Source organism: Dendrobates tinctorius, unplaced genomic scaffold, assembly GCF_039654945.1.
Source record: "Dendrobates tinctorius isolate UK_male_01 unplaced genomic scaffold, ASM3965494v1 ptg000357l, whole genome shotgun sequence".
Classification (NCBI taxonomy): domain Eukaryota; kingdom Metazoa; phylum Chordata; class Amphibia; order Anura; family Dendrobatidae; genus Dendrobates; species Dendrobates tinctorius.
In genome coordinates, this window is record NW_027362023.1 from 94,111 (window position 1) to 114,239 (window position 20,129).

A 20,129-nucleotide genomic window follows, 5' to 3' on the forward strand; every position below is an offset into this window, starting at 1 on the left:
ACGTCTCCTCTCACCTGTCCTCTGACGTCTCCTCTCACCTGTCCTCTGACGTCTCCTCTCACCTGTCCTCTGACGTCTCCTCTCACCTGTCCTCTGACGTCTCCTCGCAACCTTCCTGTGACCTCCCCTGTTATGAATGGGTCACCGAGAAGGAAAAAACCTAAACATGCTAAGCCCAGAAAAACCAGAGAGGTTGTAACTATGCATATTGCAGGTCCCTGATCCTACCACACAACTAGCAGTAGCCGTGGAGCGTGCCTACGATGAACCTAGACGCCTCGTCACGGCCGGAGGACTAAATAAGCCTAAAGCAAGAAAAGGGAAAACTAGCTGCCCCAGAGCAGACCCCAAAGGAATAGATAGCCCCCACACATGTATTGACGGTGAAACAAGATGAAAACACAAACACAGGTAGGAAAATAGACTGAGCAAACGATGGGGCCCAAACTAACTAGAAAGGAGAGGAAAGGAAAGACACTGTCTGCAATCTGCCCAAAACCCTACAAAATAATGTCCAACACTTCTGATAGCAAAATTAACCCTGAAGTCACTAGACTTCTCCCACTATATCAGCACTCTGAAATATTCTGAGACAGAGCAAGAAGAGACCAAACTAGTAAGGGACAAAAAGCAAATTGGCAAAATACTGATAAATAAGAGTGGAAATTCAGCACAGCCCCCAGCCGGGGCTGGCTGAACACACAAAAAACTGAATAGACCAACAAAATCAATTGTGAACATTAGCAGAAAAACTTAGGTTTAGATGACTGGAACAGAGCTGAAAACCAAGAGCTGACCAGCCAGAAGGAATCACCAGCAACTGAATAGGGCGTCGGCTGTCTTAAATCCAATCTGAGATTACTGAGGTCCAATCGTCATCCTCATTCTCAGGTGGCAGATCTCCACCGATCAAATCAGCCTCACTACCTCCTGTTACCACCAGAGGGAGTCTGGAAGGAGAACTCGCAACTGATGAACCAGAGAATGAACTCACAACAGTACCCCCCCCTTGAGGAGGGGTCACCGAACCCTCATCCACGCCACCAGGCCGATCAGGATGGGCCCGGTGAAAAGCATGAACCAATCTATTGGCATGAATATCGGAGGCAGAGACCCAAGAATTATCCTCCTGACCATAACCCTTCCATTTGACCAAATACTGGAGTCTCCGTCTAACCAAACGAGAATCCAATATTTTCTCTACCCCATATTCCACATTGCCTTCAACCAATGCAGGGTCAGGAGGTGCTGCCATAGGAACCACTGGCTCAACAAACCTCTTCAACAGAGACTTGTGAAATATGTTATGGATCTTGAACGTAACTGGAAGAGCCAATCGAAACGAAACAGGATTAAGAATCTCCAAAATCTTATAAGGACCAATAAATCTTGGCTTAAATTTAGGAGATGCAACCTTCATAGGAATATTCTTAGACGACAACCAAACCATATCACCCACTTTAAACCGGGGACCAATGGTCCTATGCCGGTTGTAAAATCGCTGGGCCTATTCCTGAGAGACTGACAACTTATCCACCACTAGGTCCCATATCTGCTGCATTCTCTTAACCACAGTGTCCACACCTGGGCAGGACGAAGATTCCACTTGCCCTGAAGAGAATCGAGGATGAAACCCAAAATTACAGAAAAAGGGTGACATCAAAGTGGCAGAACTAGCTCTATTATTCAGTGCGAATTCGGCCAAGGGCAAAAATGAGACCCAATCATCCTGATCAGCAGATATAAAACATCTCAAATAAGACTCCAAGGTCTGGTTTGTTCTCTCAGTCTGTCCATTGGTCTGGGGATGAAACGCTGAGGAGAAGGATAACTGAATTCCCAGATTGGAACAAAAGGCTTTCCAGAATCTGGAAACAAACTGGACTCCTCTGTCGGACACAATGTTCTCAGGAATCCCATGTAACTGAACCACCTGTTGTAAAAACAACGGCACCAACTCAGCGGAAGATGGCAACTTTGGGAGTGGTACAAGATGGACCATCTTCGAAAATCTATCACAAATCACCCAGATAACAGTCATTCTCTGACAGGAAGATCAGAAATAAAATCCATTGAGATATGGGTCCATGGCCTCTTGGGCACCGGCAGGGGCATCAGCAACCCACTAGAACGAGAACAGGGTTTAGACCGAGAACAAGTCCCACAGGACTGTACAAAATTCCTGACGTCACGAGATAAGGTGGGCCACCAAAAAGACCGACTCACCAAATCTCTGATACCAAAAATACCTGGATGACCAGCCAATGCGGAGCAATGAATTTCAGACATCACTCTCTTTCTCTACTGGTCAGGAACATAGAATCTTCCCATAGGGCAACGCTCAGGTTTATCCTCCTGAAATTCCTCCAGGGCGCGTCTCAAATCGGGCGAAATGGCAGAAAGAACTACCCCCTCACCTAGGATAGTAGTAGGCTCGGTCACACTAAGAGAATCGGCAAAGAAACTCCTAGAAAGGGCGTCTGCCTTAACATTCTTAGTGCCCGGAAGAAAAGAGACCACAAAATTAAAACGCGTGAAAAACAAGGCCCATCTAGCCTGTCTAGGATTCAAGCATTTGGCCGACTCCAGATAAATCAAATTCTCGTGATCGGTGAGGACCACGACTTGATGTCTAGCTCCCTCCAACCAATGTCTCCACTTCTCAAATGCCCATTTCATGGCCAACAATTCCCGATTCCCCATGTCATAGTTGCGTTCAGATGGGGAGAACTTTCGAGAAAAGGCACAGGGATTCATCTTAGAAGTCACAGGGTCTTTTTGGGACAAAACAGCTCCTGCACCAATCTCAGAAGCGTCCACCTCCACCTGAAATGGAAGTGAGACATAAGGTTGCCGTAAAACTGGAGCTGAAGTAAATCTCTGCTTAAGCTCCTGAAATGCTGAGACAGCCTCAGGAGACCAATTCAGCACATCAGCGCCCTTCTTGGTCAGATCAGTCAGTGGTTTGACAATACCAGAAAAATTACCTATAAATTTTCGATAGATATTAGCAAAACCCAAAAACTTCTGGAGAGCCTTCAAAGAAGTAGGCTGAACCCATTCATAAATGGCCTGTACCGTCATGGCCAAAAGTTTAGAGAATGACACAAATATTATATTTTCACATGATCTGCTGGCCTCTGGTTTTTATGTGTTTGTCAGATGTTTTTATCACATACAGAAATATAATTGCAATCATATTATGAGTAACAGAAGGTTATATTGACAGTTAGAATGAGTTAATGCAGCAAGTCAATATTTGCAGTGTTGACCCTTCTTCTTCAGGACCTCAGCAATTCTCCCTGGCATGCTCTCAATCAACTTCTGGATCAAATCCTGACTGATAGCAGTCCATTCTTGCAAAATCAATGCTTTTATTTTGTCTGAATTTGAAGGTTTTTGTTTGTCCACCCGTCTCTTGATGATTGACCACAAGTTCTCAATGGGATTAAGATCTGGGGAGTTTCCAGGCCATGGTCCCAAAATCTCTATGTTTTGTTCCCTGAGCCATTTAGTTATCACCTTTGCTTTATGGCAAGGTGCTCCATCATGTTGAAAAAGGCATTGTTGATCGCCAAACTGCTCTTGGACGGTTGGGAGAAGTTGCTCTTGGATGACATTCTGGTACCATTCTTTATTCATGGCTGTGTTTTTAGGCAAAACTGAGAGAGAGCCCATTCCCTTGGCTGAGAAGCCACCCCACACATGAATGGTTTCAGGATGCTTGACAGTTGGCATGAGACAAGACTGGTGGTAGCGCTCACCTGGTCTTCTCCGAATAAGCCGTTTTCCAGATGTCCCAAACAATCGAAAAGGGATTCATCAGAGAAAATGACTTTACCCCAGTCCTCAGCAGTCCACTCCCTATACCTCTTGCAGAATATCAGTCTGTCCATGATGTTTTTTCTGGAGAGAAGTGGCTTCTTTGCTGCCCTCCTTGAGACCAGGCCTTGCTCCAAGAGTCTCCGCCTCACAGTGCGTGCAGATGCACTCACACCTGCCTGCTGCCATTCCTGAGCAAGCTCTGCACTGCTGGTGGCTGATCCCGCAGCTGAAACACTTTTAAGAGACGGTCCTGGCGCTTGCTGGTCTTTCTTGGGCTCCCTGGAGCCTTTTTGGCAACAAGGGAACCTCTCTCCTTGAAGTTCTTGATGATGCGATAGATTGTTGACTGAGGTGCAATCTTTCCAGCTGCAATACTCTTCCCTGTTAGGCCATTTTTGTGCAGTGCAATGATGACTGCACGTGTTTCTTTAGAGATAACCATGGTTAACAGAAGAGAAACAATGATGCCAAGCACCAGCCTCCTTTTAAAGTGTCCAGTGGTGTCATTCTTACTTAATCATGACAGATTGATCTCCAACCCTGTCCTCATCAACACCCACACCTGTGTTAATGGAGCAATCACTGAAACGATGTTAGCTGGTCCTTTTAAGGCAGGGCTGCAATGATGTTGAAATGTGTTTTGGGGCATAAAGTTCATTTTCTAGGCAAATATTGACTTTGCAAGCAATTGCTGTTAAGCTGATCACTCTTTATAACATTCTGGAGTATATGCAAATTGCCATTAGAAAAAATGAAGCAGTAGACTTTGTAAAAATTAATATTTGTGTCATTCTCTAAACTTTTGGCCATGACTGTACCTTGGCCGGGTCCATTTCAATAGTCGATGGAGATAAGATAAATCCCAAAAATGAAATCCTCTGTACACCAAAGAGGCACTTCGATCCCTTAACATACAGGGAATTCTCCCTCAAAATCTGGAACACAGTCCGGACATGTTCCACATGAGAGTCCCAATCACTAGAAAAGATCAAAATATCATCCAGATAGATGATCAAAAACTTATCCATAAAGTCACGGAAAATATCATTCATAAAGGATTGGAAGACAGAAGGGGCATTAGTGAGCCCAAAAGGCATCACCAGGTACTCAAAATGTCCCTCCGGAGTATTAAACGCCGTCTTCCATTCATCCCCGTGCTTGATGCGAATAAGATTATACGCCCCCCTGAGGTCAAGCTTAGTAAACCAGCAGGCACTCTTAACTCTGGAGAATAAATCAGACATCAGAGGTAACGGATACTGATATTTAACCGTCATCTTGTTAAGGGAGCGATAATCAATACACGGTCTTAATGAACCATCTTTCTTGGCCACAAAAAAAAACAGCACCTAAAGGTGATGAGGATGGTCTAATATGACCCTTCTCCAACGACTCCTTAATATAGAATCGCATAGCATCATGTTCGGGTACTGATAAGTTGAAAAGTCGACCCTTGGAAAATTTACACCCAGGCATCAACTCAATTGCACAGTCATAACTCCTATGAGGAGGCAAAGACGCAGACTTACTCTCACTAAATACATCAGAAAAATCAGCCAGATAATCAGGAATATCATGAGACTGAGGAGAGGTGGAGAAAACAGGAGCATCACTAAGGGCACACCGACAACCCCAAATCACCACAGACACAGATCTCTAATCCAAAACTGGATTATGAGTTTGCAACCAGGGGAAACCCAGAACAATAGTATCATGCAGATTATGCAGCACCAAAAATTTACACTTTTCTTGGTGGTCTGGGGCAACTCGCATTATCACCTGGGTCCAAAACTAAGGTTTATTCTCCGCCAAAGGAGTAGCATCAATACCCCTCAAAGGAATAGGCGTCATGGAAAAACCACATCATTTAGCAAAGTCCAAATCCATCAGATTCAGAGCTGCTCCTGAATCCACAAAAGCCTTAGTGGAAAACGTGGATAAGGAGCAGATCAGAGTAATTGCCAAAAGGAACTTAGGTTGTATACTGCCCACAGCAAATGTGTGTGCAAAACGTTTCTCATTTAGGGCGGACAGAAATAGTATGAGAGGCGTCTCCACAGAAAAAAAACCAGCTCATTACGCCTTCTGAACTCCTGATGTTGCGCCCTAGACAAAACCCCATCACATTGCATAGGTTCAGACATTTGTTCAAAAGGTGGCAGCACCTCCCGTGTAATTTTACGTTCCCGTAAACGCCGATCAACTTGAATGGCTAATGACATAGAATCATCCAGACCAGAGGGAACAGGAAATCCCACCATAACATCTTTTACGGTCTCTGATAAACCCTTCCGAAAGAGAGCTGCCAATGCACTATCATTCCATGTAGTAAGGACCGCCCACTTTCGGAATATTTGACAGTACAACTCTGCAGAATCCTGACCCTGGTTTAATGCCAATAGGGCTCTCTCAGCTTGATCAATGGCATTAGGTTCACCATACAACAACCCCAAGGCTTGAAAAAATGCATCCACATTAGTCAGAATAGGATTTTCAGGTGTCAGAGAAAAAGCCCAATCCTGGGGATCGCCGCGCAGCAAGGAGATGACAATTTTAACCTGCTGCGCAGAGCTCCGCGATGAATTAGGCTTCAAGGCAAGAAACCATTTACAATTATTCTTAAAATTCAGATATTTAGACTGATCCCCAGAAAACACATCAGGAGTAGGGATCTTGGGTTCAGCAGCATGTGACTGAATAAGGTAGGTGGAAATTCCCTGAATTCCGATCAGACAATTGCTTAATCCCCATTAGGAAAAAGAAAAAAAAAATCCTCCTATGGCCCCAGAGAAAAAAGAGGAAAAAATATATATATAAAAAAAATTCTGACAATTTTTTTTTTTTTTTTTAAACAACTTTTTCCTGCTTTTGAGTACCCTAGATTCTGCGGTATGGCTGGTGATTCTGTTATGAATGGGTCACTGAGGAAGAAAAAACCTAAACATGCTAAGCCCAGAAAAACCAGAGAGGTTGGTAACTATGCAGATTGCAGATCCCTGATCTTACCACAGAACTAGCAGTAGCCGTGGAGCGTACCTACGATGAACCTAGACGCCTCATCACGGCCAGAGGACTAAATAAGCCTAAAGCAAGAAAAGGGGAAAACTAGCTGCCCTAGAGCAGACCCCAAAGGAATAGACAGCCCCCACACATGTATTGACGGTGAAACAAGATGAAAACACAAACACAGGTAGGAAAATAGGCTGAGCAAACGATGGGGCCCAAACTAACTAGACAGGAGAGGAAAGAAAAGACACTGTCTGCAATCTGCCCAAAGCCCTACAAAATAATGTCCAACACTTCTGATAGCAAAATTAACCCTGAAGTCACTAGACTTCTCTCACTATATCAGCACTCTGAAATATTCCGAGACAGAGCAAAAACAGACCAAACTAGTAAGGGACAAAAAGCAAATTGGCAAAATACTGATAAATAAGAGTGGAAATTCAGCATAGCCCCAGCCGGGGCTGGCTGACCACACAAAAAACTGAATAGACCAACAAAATCAAGTATGAACATTAGCAGAAAAACTTAGCTTTAGATGACTGGAACAGAGCTGACAAGCCAGAAGGAATCACCAGCAACTGAATAGGGCGTCGGCTGTCTTAAATCCAATCTGAGATTCCTGAGGTCCAATCGTCATCCTCATTCTCAGGTGGCAGATCTCCACCGATCAAATCAGCCTCACTACCTTCTGTTACCACCAAAGGGACTCTGGAAGGAGAACTCACAACTGGTGAACCAGAGAATGAACTCACAACACTCCCCTCTCACTTGTCCTCTGACCTCTCCTCTCACCTGTCCTCTTACCTCTCCTCTCACCTGTCCTCTTACCTCTCCTCTCACCTGTCCTCTGACCTCTCCTCTCACCTGTCCTCTGACCTCTCCTCTCACCTGTCCTCTCCTCTCACCTGTCTGCTGACCTCTCCTCTCACCTGTCCTCTGACATCTCCTTTCAACCTTCCTCTGACCTCTCCTCTCACCTGTCCTCTGACCTCTCCTCTCACCTGTCCTCTGACCTCTCCTCTCACCTGTCCGCTGACCTCTCCTCTCACCTGACCTCTCCTCACCTGTCCAGTGACCTCTCCTCTCACCTGTCCTCTGACCTCTCCTTTCAACCTTCCTCTGACCTCTCCTCTCACCTGTGCTCTGACCTCTCCTCTCACCTTTCCTCTGACCTCTCACCTTTCCTCTGACCTCTCCTCACCTTTCCTCTGACCTCTCCTCTCACCTGTCCTCTGACCTCTCCTCTCACCTGTCCTCTGACCTCTCCTCTCACCTGTGCTCTGACCTCTCCTCTCACCTGACCTCTCCTCTCACCTGTCCACTGACCTCTCCTCTCACCTGTCCTCTGACCTCTCCTTTCAACCTTCCTCTGACCTCTCCTCTCACCTTTCCTCTGACCTCTCCTCTCACCTTTCCTCTGACCTCTCCTCTCACCTGTCCTCTGACCTCTCCTCTCACCTGTGCTCTGACCTCTCCTCTCACCTGACCAGTGACCTCTCCTCTCACCTGTCCTCTGACCTCTCCTTTCAACCTTCCTCTGACCTCTCCTCTCACCTGTCCTCTGACCTCTCCTCTCACCTGTCCTCTGACCTCTCCTCTCCTCTGCCCGCAGGCTCTGTGGTTACCCTCCTTTCTATTCCAACACGGGCCAGGCCATCTCTCCGGGGATGAAGAAGAGAATCCGCATGGGGCAGTATGAATTCCCAGCCCCCGAGTGGAACGAGGTGTCGGGGGAAGGTACGCAGCCTCTTCTGTGTATCCGTGTCTAGTTCACATCTACATTAGCAGTAAAGTAACCCATGTTGTCATTTCCTCCAGTCACATACAAAGCTGCAACTAAAATCCTGGAAACAGCGAAAGAGCCCCTGCCCTTGGTCCAACATGTGACCTGACCGTGTAGACCCCTGAGCTCCCACAATGCACAGGATGCTTTGGATGTGAATGGAGTAGAATGTGTATTCTGTGGTGAAGTCAGGTGGCGCGGACCCCGGTGTCAGACGAATAGCGGCTGCTCGGACGCAACCAAATGCTGCACTAACGTCATCCTGCATTGATCACGTGTGGTTGGTGACTGCGGCTGACACGTCACCTCTTTTTTTTCTCCTTTCACAGCTAAAGAGATGATCCAGCATCTCCTGAGAACGGAGCCGACGGAGCGGATGTCAATCACCCAGTTCATGAACCACTCCTGGATAAACGTATGTTCAGACTCATCACAGCCATGAAACGTCTCCCTCTGGGATCAGCGGGAGACGATTACTGTGCCTGCCAGCTGTAGCCACAAGGGGGCGCGGTGATTTCTACCTGCAGTCTGTGGTCACAAGGTGGTGCTGTCATTTTTATCTTCAGCGCATCTATTTCCTTGCACTTTGTGATCACAAGGTGGCGCTGTGATTCCTACGTGCCGCACATCTCTCCCCCTGCAGTCTGTGACCACAAGGTGGTGCTGTGATTCCTACGTGCCGCACATCTCTCCCCCTGCAGTCTGTGACCACAAGGTGGCGCTGTGATTCCTACGTGCCGCACATCTCTCCCCCTGCAGTCTGTGACCACAAGGTGGCGCTGTGATTCCTACGTGCCGCACATCTCTCCCCCTGCAGTCTGTGACCACAAGGTGGTGCTGTGATTCCTACGTGCCGCACATCTCTCCACCTGCGTTCTGTGACCACAAGGTGGCGCTGTGATTCCTATGTGCCGCACATCTCTCCCCCTGCAGTCTGTGATCACAAGGTGGCGCTGTGATTCCTACGTGCCACACATCTCTCCCCCTGCAGTCTGTGACCACAAGGTGGCGCTGTGATTCCTACGTGCCGCACATCTCTCCCCCTGCAGTCTGTGACCACAAGGTGGCGCTGTGATACCTACGTGCCGCACATCTCTCCTCCTGCAGTCTGTGACCACAAGGTGGCGCTGTGATTCCTACGTGCCGCACATCTCTCCCCCTGCAGTCTGTGACCCCAAGGTGGTGCTGTGATTCCTACGTGCCGCACATCTCTCCCCCTGCAGTCTGTGACCACAAGGTGACGCTGTGATTCCTACGTGCCGCACATCTCTCTCCCTGCAGTCTGTGACCCCAAGGTGGTGCTGTGATTCCTACGTGCCGCACATCTCTCTCCCTGCAGTCTGTGACCACAAGGTGGTGCTGTGATTCCTACGTGCCGCACATCTCTCCCCCTGCAGTCTGTGACCACAAGGTGGCGCTGTGATTCCTACGTGCCGCACATCTCTCTCCCTGCAGTCTGTGACCCCAAGGTGGTGCTGTGATTCCTACGTGCCGCACATCTCTCCCCCTGCAGTCTGTGACCACAAGGTGGCGCTGTGATTCCTACGTGCCGCACATCTCTCCCCCTGCAGTCTGTGACCACAAGGTGGCGCTGTGATTCCTACGTGCCGCACATCTCTCCCCCTGCAGTCTGTGACCACAAGGTGGTGCTGTGATTCCTACGTGCCGCACATCTCTCCACCTGCGTTCTGTGACCACAAGGTGGCGCTGTGATTCCTATGTGCCGCACATCTCTCCCCCTGCAGTCTGTGATCACAAGGTGGCGCTGTGATTCCTACGTGCCACACATCTCTCCCCCTGCAGTCTGTGACCACAAGGTGGCGCTGTGATTCCTACGTGCCGCACATCTCTCCCCCTGCAGTCTGTGACCACAAGGTGGCGCTGTGATACCTACGTGCCGCACATCTCTCCCCCTGCAGTCTGTGACCACAAGGTGGCGCTGTGATTCCTACGTGCCGCACATCTCTCCCCCTGCAGTCTGTGACCACAAGGTGGAGCTGTGATTCCTACGTGCCGCACATCTCTCCCCCTGCAGTCTGTGATCACAAGGTGGCGCTGTGATTCCTAAGTGCCGCACATCTCTCCCCCTGCAGTCTGTGATCACAAGGTGGCGCTGTGATTCCTAAGTGCCGCACATCTCTCCCCCTGCAGTCTGTGATCACAAGGTGGCGCTGTGATTCCTACGTGCCGCACATCTCTCCCCCTGCAGTCTGTGATCACAAGGTGGCGCTGTGATTCCTAAGTGCCGCACATCTCTCCCCCTGCAGTCTGTGATCACAAGGTGGCGCTGTGATTCCTAAGTGCCGCACATCTCTCCCCCTGCAGTCTGTGATCACAAGGTGGCGCTGTGATTCCTACGTGCCGCACATCTCTCCCCCTGCAGTCTGTGACAAGGTGGAGCTGTGATTCCTACGTGCCGCACATCTCTCCCCCTGCAGTCTGTGATCACAAGGTGGCGCTGTGATTCCTAAGTGCCGCACATCTCTCCCCCTGCAGTCTGTGATCACAAGGTGGCGCTGTGATTCCTACGTGCCGCACATCTCTCCCCCTGTAGTCTGTGATCACAAGGTGGTGCTGTGATTCCTAAGTGCCGCACATCTCTCTCCCTGCAGTCTGTGACCCCAATGTGGCGCTGTGATTCCTACGTGCCGCACATCTCTCCCCCTGCAGTCTGTGATCACAAGGTGGCGCTGTGATTCCTAAGTGCCGCACATCTCTCTCCCTGCAGTCTGTGACCCCAAGGTGGCGCTGTGATTCCTACGTGCCGCACATTTCTCCCCCTGCAGTCTGTGATCACAAGGTGGCGCTGTGATTCCTAAGTGCCGCACATCTCTCCACCTGCGTTCTGTGACCACAAGGTGGCGCTGTGATTCCTATGTGCCGCACATCTCTCCCCCTGCAGTCTGTGATCACAAAGTGGCGCTGTGATTCCTACGTGCCGCACATCTCTCCCCCTGCAGTCTGTGACCACATGGTGGCGCTGTGATTCCTACGTGCCGCACATCTCTCCCCCTGCAGTCTGTGACCACAAGGTGGCGCTGTGATTCCTACGTGCCGCACATCTCTCCCCCTGCAGTCTGTGATCACAAGGTGGAGCTGTGATTCCTACGTGCCGCACATCTCTCCCCCTGCAGTCTGTGATCACAAGGTGGAGCTGTGATTCCTACGTGCCGCACATCTCTCCCCCTGCAGTCTGTGACCACAAGGTGGCGCTGTGATTCCTACGTGCCGCACATCTCTCCCCCTGCAGTCTGTGACCACAAGGTGGAGCTGTGATTCCTACGTGCCGCACATCTCTCCCCCTGCAGTCTGTGATCACAAGGTGGCGCTGTGATTCCTATGTGCCGCACATCTCTCCCCCTGCAGTCTGTGACCACAAGGTGGCGCTGTGATTCCTACGTGCCGCACATCTCTCCCCCTGCAGTCTGTGACCACAAGGTGGCGCTGTGATTCCTACGTGCCGCACATCTCTCCCCCTGCAGTCTGTGACCACAAGGTGGAGCTGTGATTCCTACGTGCCGCACATCTCTCCCCCTGCAGTCTGTGACCACAAGGTGGCGCTGTGATTCCTACGTGCCGCACATCTCTCCCCCTGCAGTCTGTGACCCCAAGGTGGCGCTGTGATTCCTACGTGCCGCACATCTCTCTCCCTGCAGTCTGTGACCCCCAAGGTGGTGCTGTGATTCCTACGTGCCGCACATCTCTCCCCCTGCAGTCTGTGATCACAAGGTGGCGCTGTGATTCCTACGTGCCGCACATCTCTCCCCCTGCAATCTGTGACCACAAGGTGGCGCTGTGATTCCTATGTGCCGCACATCTCTCCCGCTGCAGTCTGTGATCACAAGGTGGCGTTGTGATACCTACGTGCCGCACATCTCTCCCCCTGCAGTCTGTGATCACAAGGTGGCGCTGTGATACCTACGTGCCGCACATCTCTCCCCCTGCAGTCTGTGACCCCAAGGTGGCGCTGTGATTCCTACGTGCCGCACATCTCTCCCCCCTGTAGTCTGTGATCACAAGGTGGCGCTGTGATTTCTACGTGCCACACATCTCTCCCCCCTGTAGTCTGTGATCACAAGGTGGCGCTATGATTTCTACGTGCCGCACATCTCTCCCCCTGCAGTCTGTGACCACAAGGTGGCGCTGTGATTCCTACGTGCCGCACATCTCTCCCCCTGCAGTCTGTGACCACAAGGTGGCGCTGTGATTCCTAAGTGCCGCACATCTCTCCTCCTGCAGTCTGTGACCACAAGGTGGCGCTGTGATTCCTACGTGCCGCACATCTCTCCCCCTGCAGTCTGTGACCACAAGGTGGCGCTGTGATTCCTACGTGCCGCACATCTCTCCCCCTGCAGTCTGTGACCACAAGGTGGAGCTGTGATTCCTACGTGCCGCACATCTCTCCCCCTGCAGTCTGATCACAAGGTGGCGCTGTGATTCCTACGTGCCGCACATCTCTCCCTCTGCAGTCTGATCACAAGGTGGCGCTGTGATTTCTACGTGCCGCACATCTCTCCACCTGCGTTCTATGACCACAAGGTAGCGCTGTGATTCCTACGTGCCGCACATCTCTCCCCCTGCAGTCTGTGACCACAAGGTGGCGCTGTGATTCCTACGTGCCGCACATCTCTCCCCCTGCAGTCTGTGATCACAAGGTGGCGCTGTGATTCCTACGTGCCGCACATGTCTCCCCCTGCAGTCTGTGACCACAAGGTGGCGCTGTGATTCCTACGTGCCGCACATCTCTCCCCCTGCAGTCTGTGACCACAAGGTGGCGCTGTGATTCCTACGTGCCGCACATCTCTCCCCCTGCAGTCTGTGACCACAAGGTGGCGCTGTGATTCCTACGTGCCGCACATCTCTCCCCCTGCAGTCTGTGACCACAAGGTGGCGCTGTGATTCCTACGTGCCGCACATCTCTCCCCCTGCAGTCTGTGATCACAAGGTGGAGCTGTGATTCCTACGTGCCGCACATCTCTCCTCCTGCAGTCTGTGACCACAAGGTGGCGCTGTGATTCCTACGTGCCGCACATCTCTCCCCCTGCAGTCTGTGATCACAAGGTGGAGCTGTGATTCCTACGTGCCGCACATCTCTCCCCCTGCAGTCTGTGATCACAAGGTGGAGCTGTGATTCCTACGTGCCGCACATCTCTCCCCCTGCAGTCTGTGACCACAAGGTGGCGCTGTGATTCCTACGTGCCGCACATCTCTCCCCCTGCAGTCTGTGATCACAAGGTGGAGCTGTGATTCCTACGTGCCGCACATCTCTCCCCCTGCAGTCTGTGATCACAAGGTGGAGCTGTGATTCCTACGTGCCGCACATCTCTCCTCCTGCAGTCTGTGACCACAAGGTGGCGCTGTGATTCCTACGTGCCGCACATCTCTCCCCCTGCAGTCTGTGATCACAAGGTGGCGCTGTGATTCCTACGTGCCGCACATCTCTCCCCCTGCAGTCTGTGACCACAAGGTGGAGCTGTGATTCCTACGTGCCGCACATCTCTCCTCCTGCAGTCTGTGACCACAAGGTGGCGCTGTGATTCCTACGTGCCGCACATCTCTCCCCCTGCAGTCTGTGACCACAAGGTGGCGCTGTGATTCCTACGTGCCGCACATCTCTCCCCCTGCAGTCTGTGACCACAAGGTGGAGCTGTGATTCCTACGTGCCGCACATCTCTCCTCCTGCAGTCTGTGACCACAAGGTGACGCTGTGATTCCTACGTGCCGCACATCTCTCCCCCTGCAGTCTGTGACCACAAGGTGGCGCTGTGATTCCTACGTGCCGCACATCTCTCCCCCTGCAGTCTGTGATCACAAGGTGGAGCTGTGATTCCTACGTGCCGCACATCTCTCCCCCTGCAGTCTGTGATCACAAGGTGGCGCTGTGATTCCTACGTGCCGCACATCTCTCCTCCTGCAGTCTGTGATCACAAGGTGGCGCTGTGATTCCTATGTGCCGCACATCTCTCCCCCTGCAGTCTGTGACCACAAGGTGGCGCTGTGATTCCTACGTGCCGCACATCTCTCCCGCTGCAGTCTGTGATCACAAGGTGGCGTTGTGATTCCTACGTGCCGCACATCTCTCCCCCTGCAGTCTGTGATCACAAGGTGGCGCTGTGATACCTACGTGCCGCACATCTCTCCCCCTGCAGTCTGTGACCCCAAGGTGGCGCTGTGATTTCTACGTGCCGCACATCTCTCCCCCTGCAGTCTGTGATCACAAGGTGGAGCTGTGATTCCTACGTGCCGCACATCTCTCCTCCTGCAGTCTGTGATCACAAGGTGGCGCTGTGATTCCTATGTGCCGCACATCTCTCCCCCTGCAGTCTGTGACCACAAGGTGGCGCTGTGATTCCTACGTGCCGCACATCTCTCCCGCTGCAGTCTGTGATCACAAGGTGGCGTTGTGATTCCTACGTGCCGCACATCTCTCCCCCTGCAGTCTGTGATCACAAGGTGGCGCTGTGATACCTACGTGCCGCACATCTCTCCCCCTGCAGTCTGTGACCCCAAGGTGGCGCTGTGATTTCTACGTGCCGCACATCTCTCCCCCCTGTAGTCTGTGATCACAAGGTGGCGCTATGATTTCTACGTGCCGCACATCTCTCCCCCTGCAGTCTGTGACCACAAGGTGGCGCTGTGATTCCTACGTGCCCCACATCTCTCCCCCTGCAGTCTGATCACAAGGTGGCGCTGTGATTCCTACGTGCCGCACATCTCTCCCTCTGCAGTCTGATCACAAGGTGGCGCTGTGATTTCTACGTGCCGCACATCTCTCCCCCTGCAGTCTGTGACCACAAGGTGGCGCTGTGATTCCTACGTGCCGCACATCTCTCCCCCTGCAGTCTGTGATCACAAGGTGGCGCTGTGATTCCTACGTGCCGCACATGTCTCCCCCTGCAGTCTGTGACCACAAGGTGGCGCTGTGATTCCTACGTGCCGCACATCTCTCCCCCTGCAGTCTGTGACCACAAGGTGGCGCTGTGATTCCTACGTGCCGCACATCTCTCCCCCTGCAGTCTGTGACCACAAGGTGGCGCTGTGATTCCTACGTGCCGCACATCTCTCCCCCTGCAGTCTGTGACCACAAGGTGGCGCTGTGATTCCTACGTGCCGCACATCTCTCCCCCTGCAGTCTGTGATCACAAGGTGGCGCTGTGATTCCTACGTGCCGCACATCTCTCCCCCTGCAGTCTGTGATCACAAGGTGGAGCTGTGATTCCTACGTGCCGCACATCTCTCCTCCTGCAGTCTGTGACCACAAGGTGGCGCTGTGATTCCTACGTGCCGCACATCTCTCCCCCTGCAGTCTGTGACCACAAGGTGGCGCTGTGATTCCTATGTGCCGCACATCTCTCCCCCTGCAGTCTGTGATCACAAGGTGGAGCTGTGATTCCTACGTGCCGCACATCTCTCCCCCTGCAGTCTGTGACCACAAGGTGGCGCTGTGATTCCTATGTGCCGCACATCTCTCCCCCTGCAGTCTGTGATCACAAGGTGGAGCTGTGATTCCTACGTGCCGCACATCTCTCCCCCCTGCAGTCTGTGACCACAAGGTGGCGCTGTGATTCCTACGTGCCGCACATCTCTCCCCCTGCAGTCTGTGACCACAAGGTGGCGCTGTGATTCCTACGTGCCGCACATCTCTCCCCCTGCAGTCTGATCACAAGGTGGAGCTGTGATTCCTACGTGCCGCACATCTCTCCCCCTGCAGTCTGTGACCACAAGGTGGCGCTGTGATTCCTACGTGCCGCACATCTCTCCTCCTGCAGTCTGTGACCACAAGGTGGCGCTGTGATTCCTACGTGCCGCACATCTCTCCCCCTGCAGTCTGATCACAAGGTGGAGCTGTGATTCCTACGTGCCGCACATCTCTCCTCCTGCAGTCTGTGACCACAAGGTGGCGCTGTGATTCCTACGTGCCGCACATCTCTCCTCCTGCAGTCTGTGACCACAAGGTGGCGCTGTGATTCCTACGTGCCGCACATCTCTCCCCCTGCAGTCTGTGATCACAAGGTGGAGCTGTGATTCCTACGTGCCGCACATCTCTCCTCCTGCAGTCTGTGACCACAAGGTGGCGCTGTGATTCCTACGTGCCGCACATCTCTCCTCCTGCAGTCTGTGACCACAAGGTGGCGCTGTGATTCCTACGTGCCGCACATCTCTCCCCCTGCAGTCTGTGATCACAAGGTGGAGCTGTGATTCCTACGTGCCGCACATCTCTCCCCCTGCAGTCTGTGATCACAAGGTGGCGCTGTGATTCCTACGTGCCGCACATCTCTCCCCCTGCAGTCTGTGACCACAAGGTGGCGCTGTGATTCCTACGTGCCGCACATCTCTCCCCCTGCAGTCTGTGATCACAAGGTGGCGCTGTGATTCCTACGTGCCGCACACCTCTCCCCCTGCAGTCTGTGACCACAAGGTGGCGCTGTGATTCCTACGTGCCACACATCTCTCCCCCTGCAGTCTGTGACCACAAGGTGGCGCTGTGATTCCTACGTGCCGCACATCTCTCCCCCTGCAGTCTGTGATCACAAGGTGGCGCTGTGATTCCTACGTGCCGCACATCTCTCCCCCTGCAGTCTTTGACCACAAGGTGGCGCTGTGATTCCTACGTGCTGCACATCTCTCCTCCTGCAGTATGTGGGCACTTCAGAGTTTTGCACATTCTTTCTTTCCCTAAGTGAATGTTCAGCTTAGTTGTATGTTGGGTTTTTGCTGATGATGTTTTCTTCTATGCAGCAATCTATGGCGGTCCCGCAGACCCCTCTGCATACGGCACGTGTCCTTCAAGAGGACAAAGAACACTGGGACGAAGTCAAGGTGGGTGATCAACAACTCAGGATAATGATGTCACAATCCCAGATTCCCTGCACCTGATCCTGACCTTCTCCTATTTATGGACCCTCCTCATCTGATCCCAGATCTTGTCCTCCTGATCCTGACCCACTGTATCTGATCCCAGATATTTTTCTGATCTTCGTCAAATTTCACATCTTTTTCATCAGATCTTTACCCTCCGATCCCAATGTTCTCCTCCTGATCCCCTGCACCTGTTCCCAGATCTTCTCCTCCTGATCTTCTGCACCTGTTCCCAGATCTTCTCCTCCTGATCTATTGCACCAGTTCCCAGATCTTCTCCTCCTGATCTTCTGCACCTGTTCCCAGATCTTCTCCTCCTGATCCCCCTCACCTGTTCCCAGATCTTCTCCTCCTGATCCCCTGCACCTGTTCCCAGATCTTCTCCTCCTGATCCCCCTGCACCTGTTCCCAGATCTTCTCCTCCTGATCCCCCTGTACCTGTTCCCAGATCTTCTCCTCCTGATCCCCCTGCACCTGTTCCCAGATCTTCTCCTCCTGATCCCCCTGCACCTGTTCCCAGATCTTCTCCTCCTGATCCCCCTGCACCTGTTCCCAGATCTTCTCCTCCTGATCATGATGCCCTGCTGTTGATTCCAGATCTTCTCCTCCTGATTCCAGATCTCATTGCTCGCTGGATCTTTCTATTTTCTGTGATCTCAGGTCTTCTCTGTTCTCCCACTTTTTCCCATCCTTTACTTTCCGTTGCTGGCCTCTTTTCCTCGCTTCCTTCTCTGTTCTCTGATTCTTTGTCTCTTTTTCCTCAGGAGGAAATGACCAGCGCTTTGGCCACCATGAGGGTGGATTACGACCAGGTGAAGATAAAAGATCTCAACTCGTCCACCAACAGATTACTTAACAAACGCCGCAAGAAACAAACCGATGGCAGTGCGCCCCCTACAGGCTGCAACAACCAATAGGACTCTTGAAGGTCTGGAAGTGTTGTCAGAGGGTCGGAGCCTGTGTGTGGCTTTTTGATATTTTTCTGGTGGTCTTTCTGTTTTTCTGTAGACGCTGCTCCTGGCCTGTACATACTTATACATATTTATGGAAACTGACTGTCGATAAAACCCTTTTGTCTCAGGAAGTTGTGAATGTTTTACCATTTACTGACATCCAGGTGACGGCTGATGCCCGTCCTGCTGTGCCCCCAGTGAGGGTCGTGTCCGAGGGTACAGTCATGGCTCATATCCCCCCCCCCCCCCCCGTAAGCTGTGTGCAGCCCCCGTCTATGTAGACGGCCAGTGTGTAGTCTACAAATCTCATAATAAGGAGAAGCCTCTGCTAGTGTTCATCCTGAGCCTGCTGGTTCATGATCAGCACCCTCAGTGACGACTGACGCCGGCAGAGCAGCAGGAGTGTGTCTCTAGATGGCACTGTGGCCTTGTGACTAGGGGCAGAAGGATGGAATCTGTGACCATGATGGTGACGCCGCAGCCGAGACGTCTGGAAAGTTTCATTCCACAAGGTAAATTTCGACATAAAACTACGATTATCCAGAAAGCAGCGGACGCGATGGAGGGAGGACGAATTCTGATCATCTCATGTGGAGGTAATGCCCGGGCCGAGCGTCCGGACCCCCGGCCGTGATGGACTCTGGTAAATGTCACTGCGGACGCCGGGGTCTCACTGAACGGTTTCCATCCCTGGGGCCGAGATTTTGTGACGACCTCAGAATATTATCACAGATGCTTCAATACTACAACTCCCAGCATGCCCTGACAAGGGATTTAAAGGGCTTTACACACATTAAAATCCATAAAAGATATTTGAATCCTAATATCTAGAATATAGCGATGCACTCACGTCATGTTTCCGGCATAAGACCTCGGCTTCCGGTCAGAGTCTGGAGGTCCATCCTGAGGTGTTCCAGTTCACAGCTGGGGGGTTATTGCAGTTGTGTCCAGTCTACTTTCCTGATTCTCAGCTGCTGTGCTCAGGCCTCTCCACAGCCTGTCCAGAAATCATGACCTGCAGGGAGAAAACTAAAGCATTCCTGAGGCTGAGCGGACCCCTGCAATGTGTCAGGCCGGAGTCCTGGCTCTGCAGCCCACAATGGACTTTCCAGCCTGGATACAGTGTAACAAACCCTCAGCTATGAGAAGCATTAGGTCAGGGCAGATTTTCCAAAAGGAACGTTTTAATTCACTGAAAAGAAGCAAAGCTGTTACCTCTGCTGGATGCTCCGCTGTGCTCTGCTTCCTGCTCTTGGTGCCGGCACTCGATGTGTCACCTCACATGCCCAGGTCTGCTGCATCACTAGCCATTGCTACGTCACTGGGTCCGCTATACTATCGCAAGTGTGCCACCTCACATGCCTAGCTCTGCTACATCACTGGGCTCTGCTATACTGCCACAAGTGTCCCACCTCACATGCCTAGCTCTGCTACATCACTGGGTTCTGCCATACTGCCACAAGTGTGCCACCTCACATGCCTAGCTCTGCTACATCACTGGGCTCTGCTATACTGCCACAAGTGTGCCACCTCACATGCCTAGCTCTGCTACATCACTGGGCTCTGCTATACTGCCACAAGTGTGCCACCTCACATGCCTAGCTCTGCTACATCACTGGGCTCTGCTATACTGCCACAAGTGTGCCACCTCACATGCCTAGCTCTGCTACATCACTGGGCTCTGCTATACTGCCACAAGTGTG

At 51.8% G+C, this 20,129-nt stretch overlaps 1 protein-coding gene across 2 annotated transcripts in view; it reads left to right on the forward strand.

Moving 5' to 3' along the window:
* MAPKAPK3 (MAPK activated protein kinase 3) overlaps positions 1-18,557 on the forward strand; it is a 57,777-nt gene extending 39,220 nt beyond the window's left edge. For both annotated transcript variants that reach the window (XM_073562526.1, XM_073562527.1), the window contains 4 exons: positions 8,444-8,568; positions 8,944-9,029; positions 17,354-17,434; positions 18,238-18,557. In XM_073562526.1, coding sequence (XP_073418627.1) covers positions 8,444-8,568; positions 8,944-9,029; positions 17,354-17,434; positions 18,238-18,390 — 445 coding nt within the window. In that variant the 3' untranslated portion in view covers positions 18,391-18,557. The remainder of the gene's footprint in view (positions 1-8,443; positions 8,569-8,943; positions 9,030-17,353; positions 17,435-18,237) is intronic.
* Positions 18,558-20,129: the final 1,572 nt, after the last annotated feature.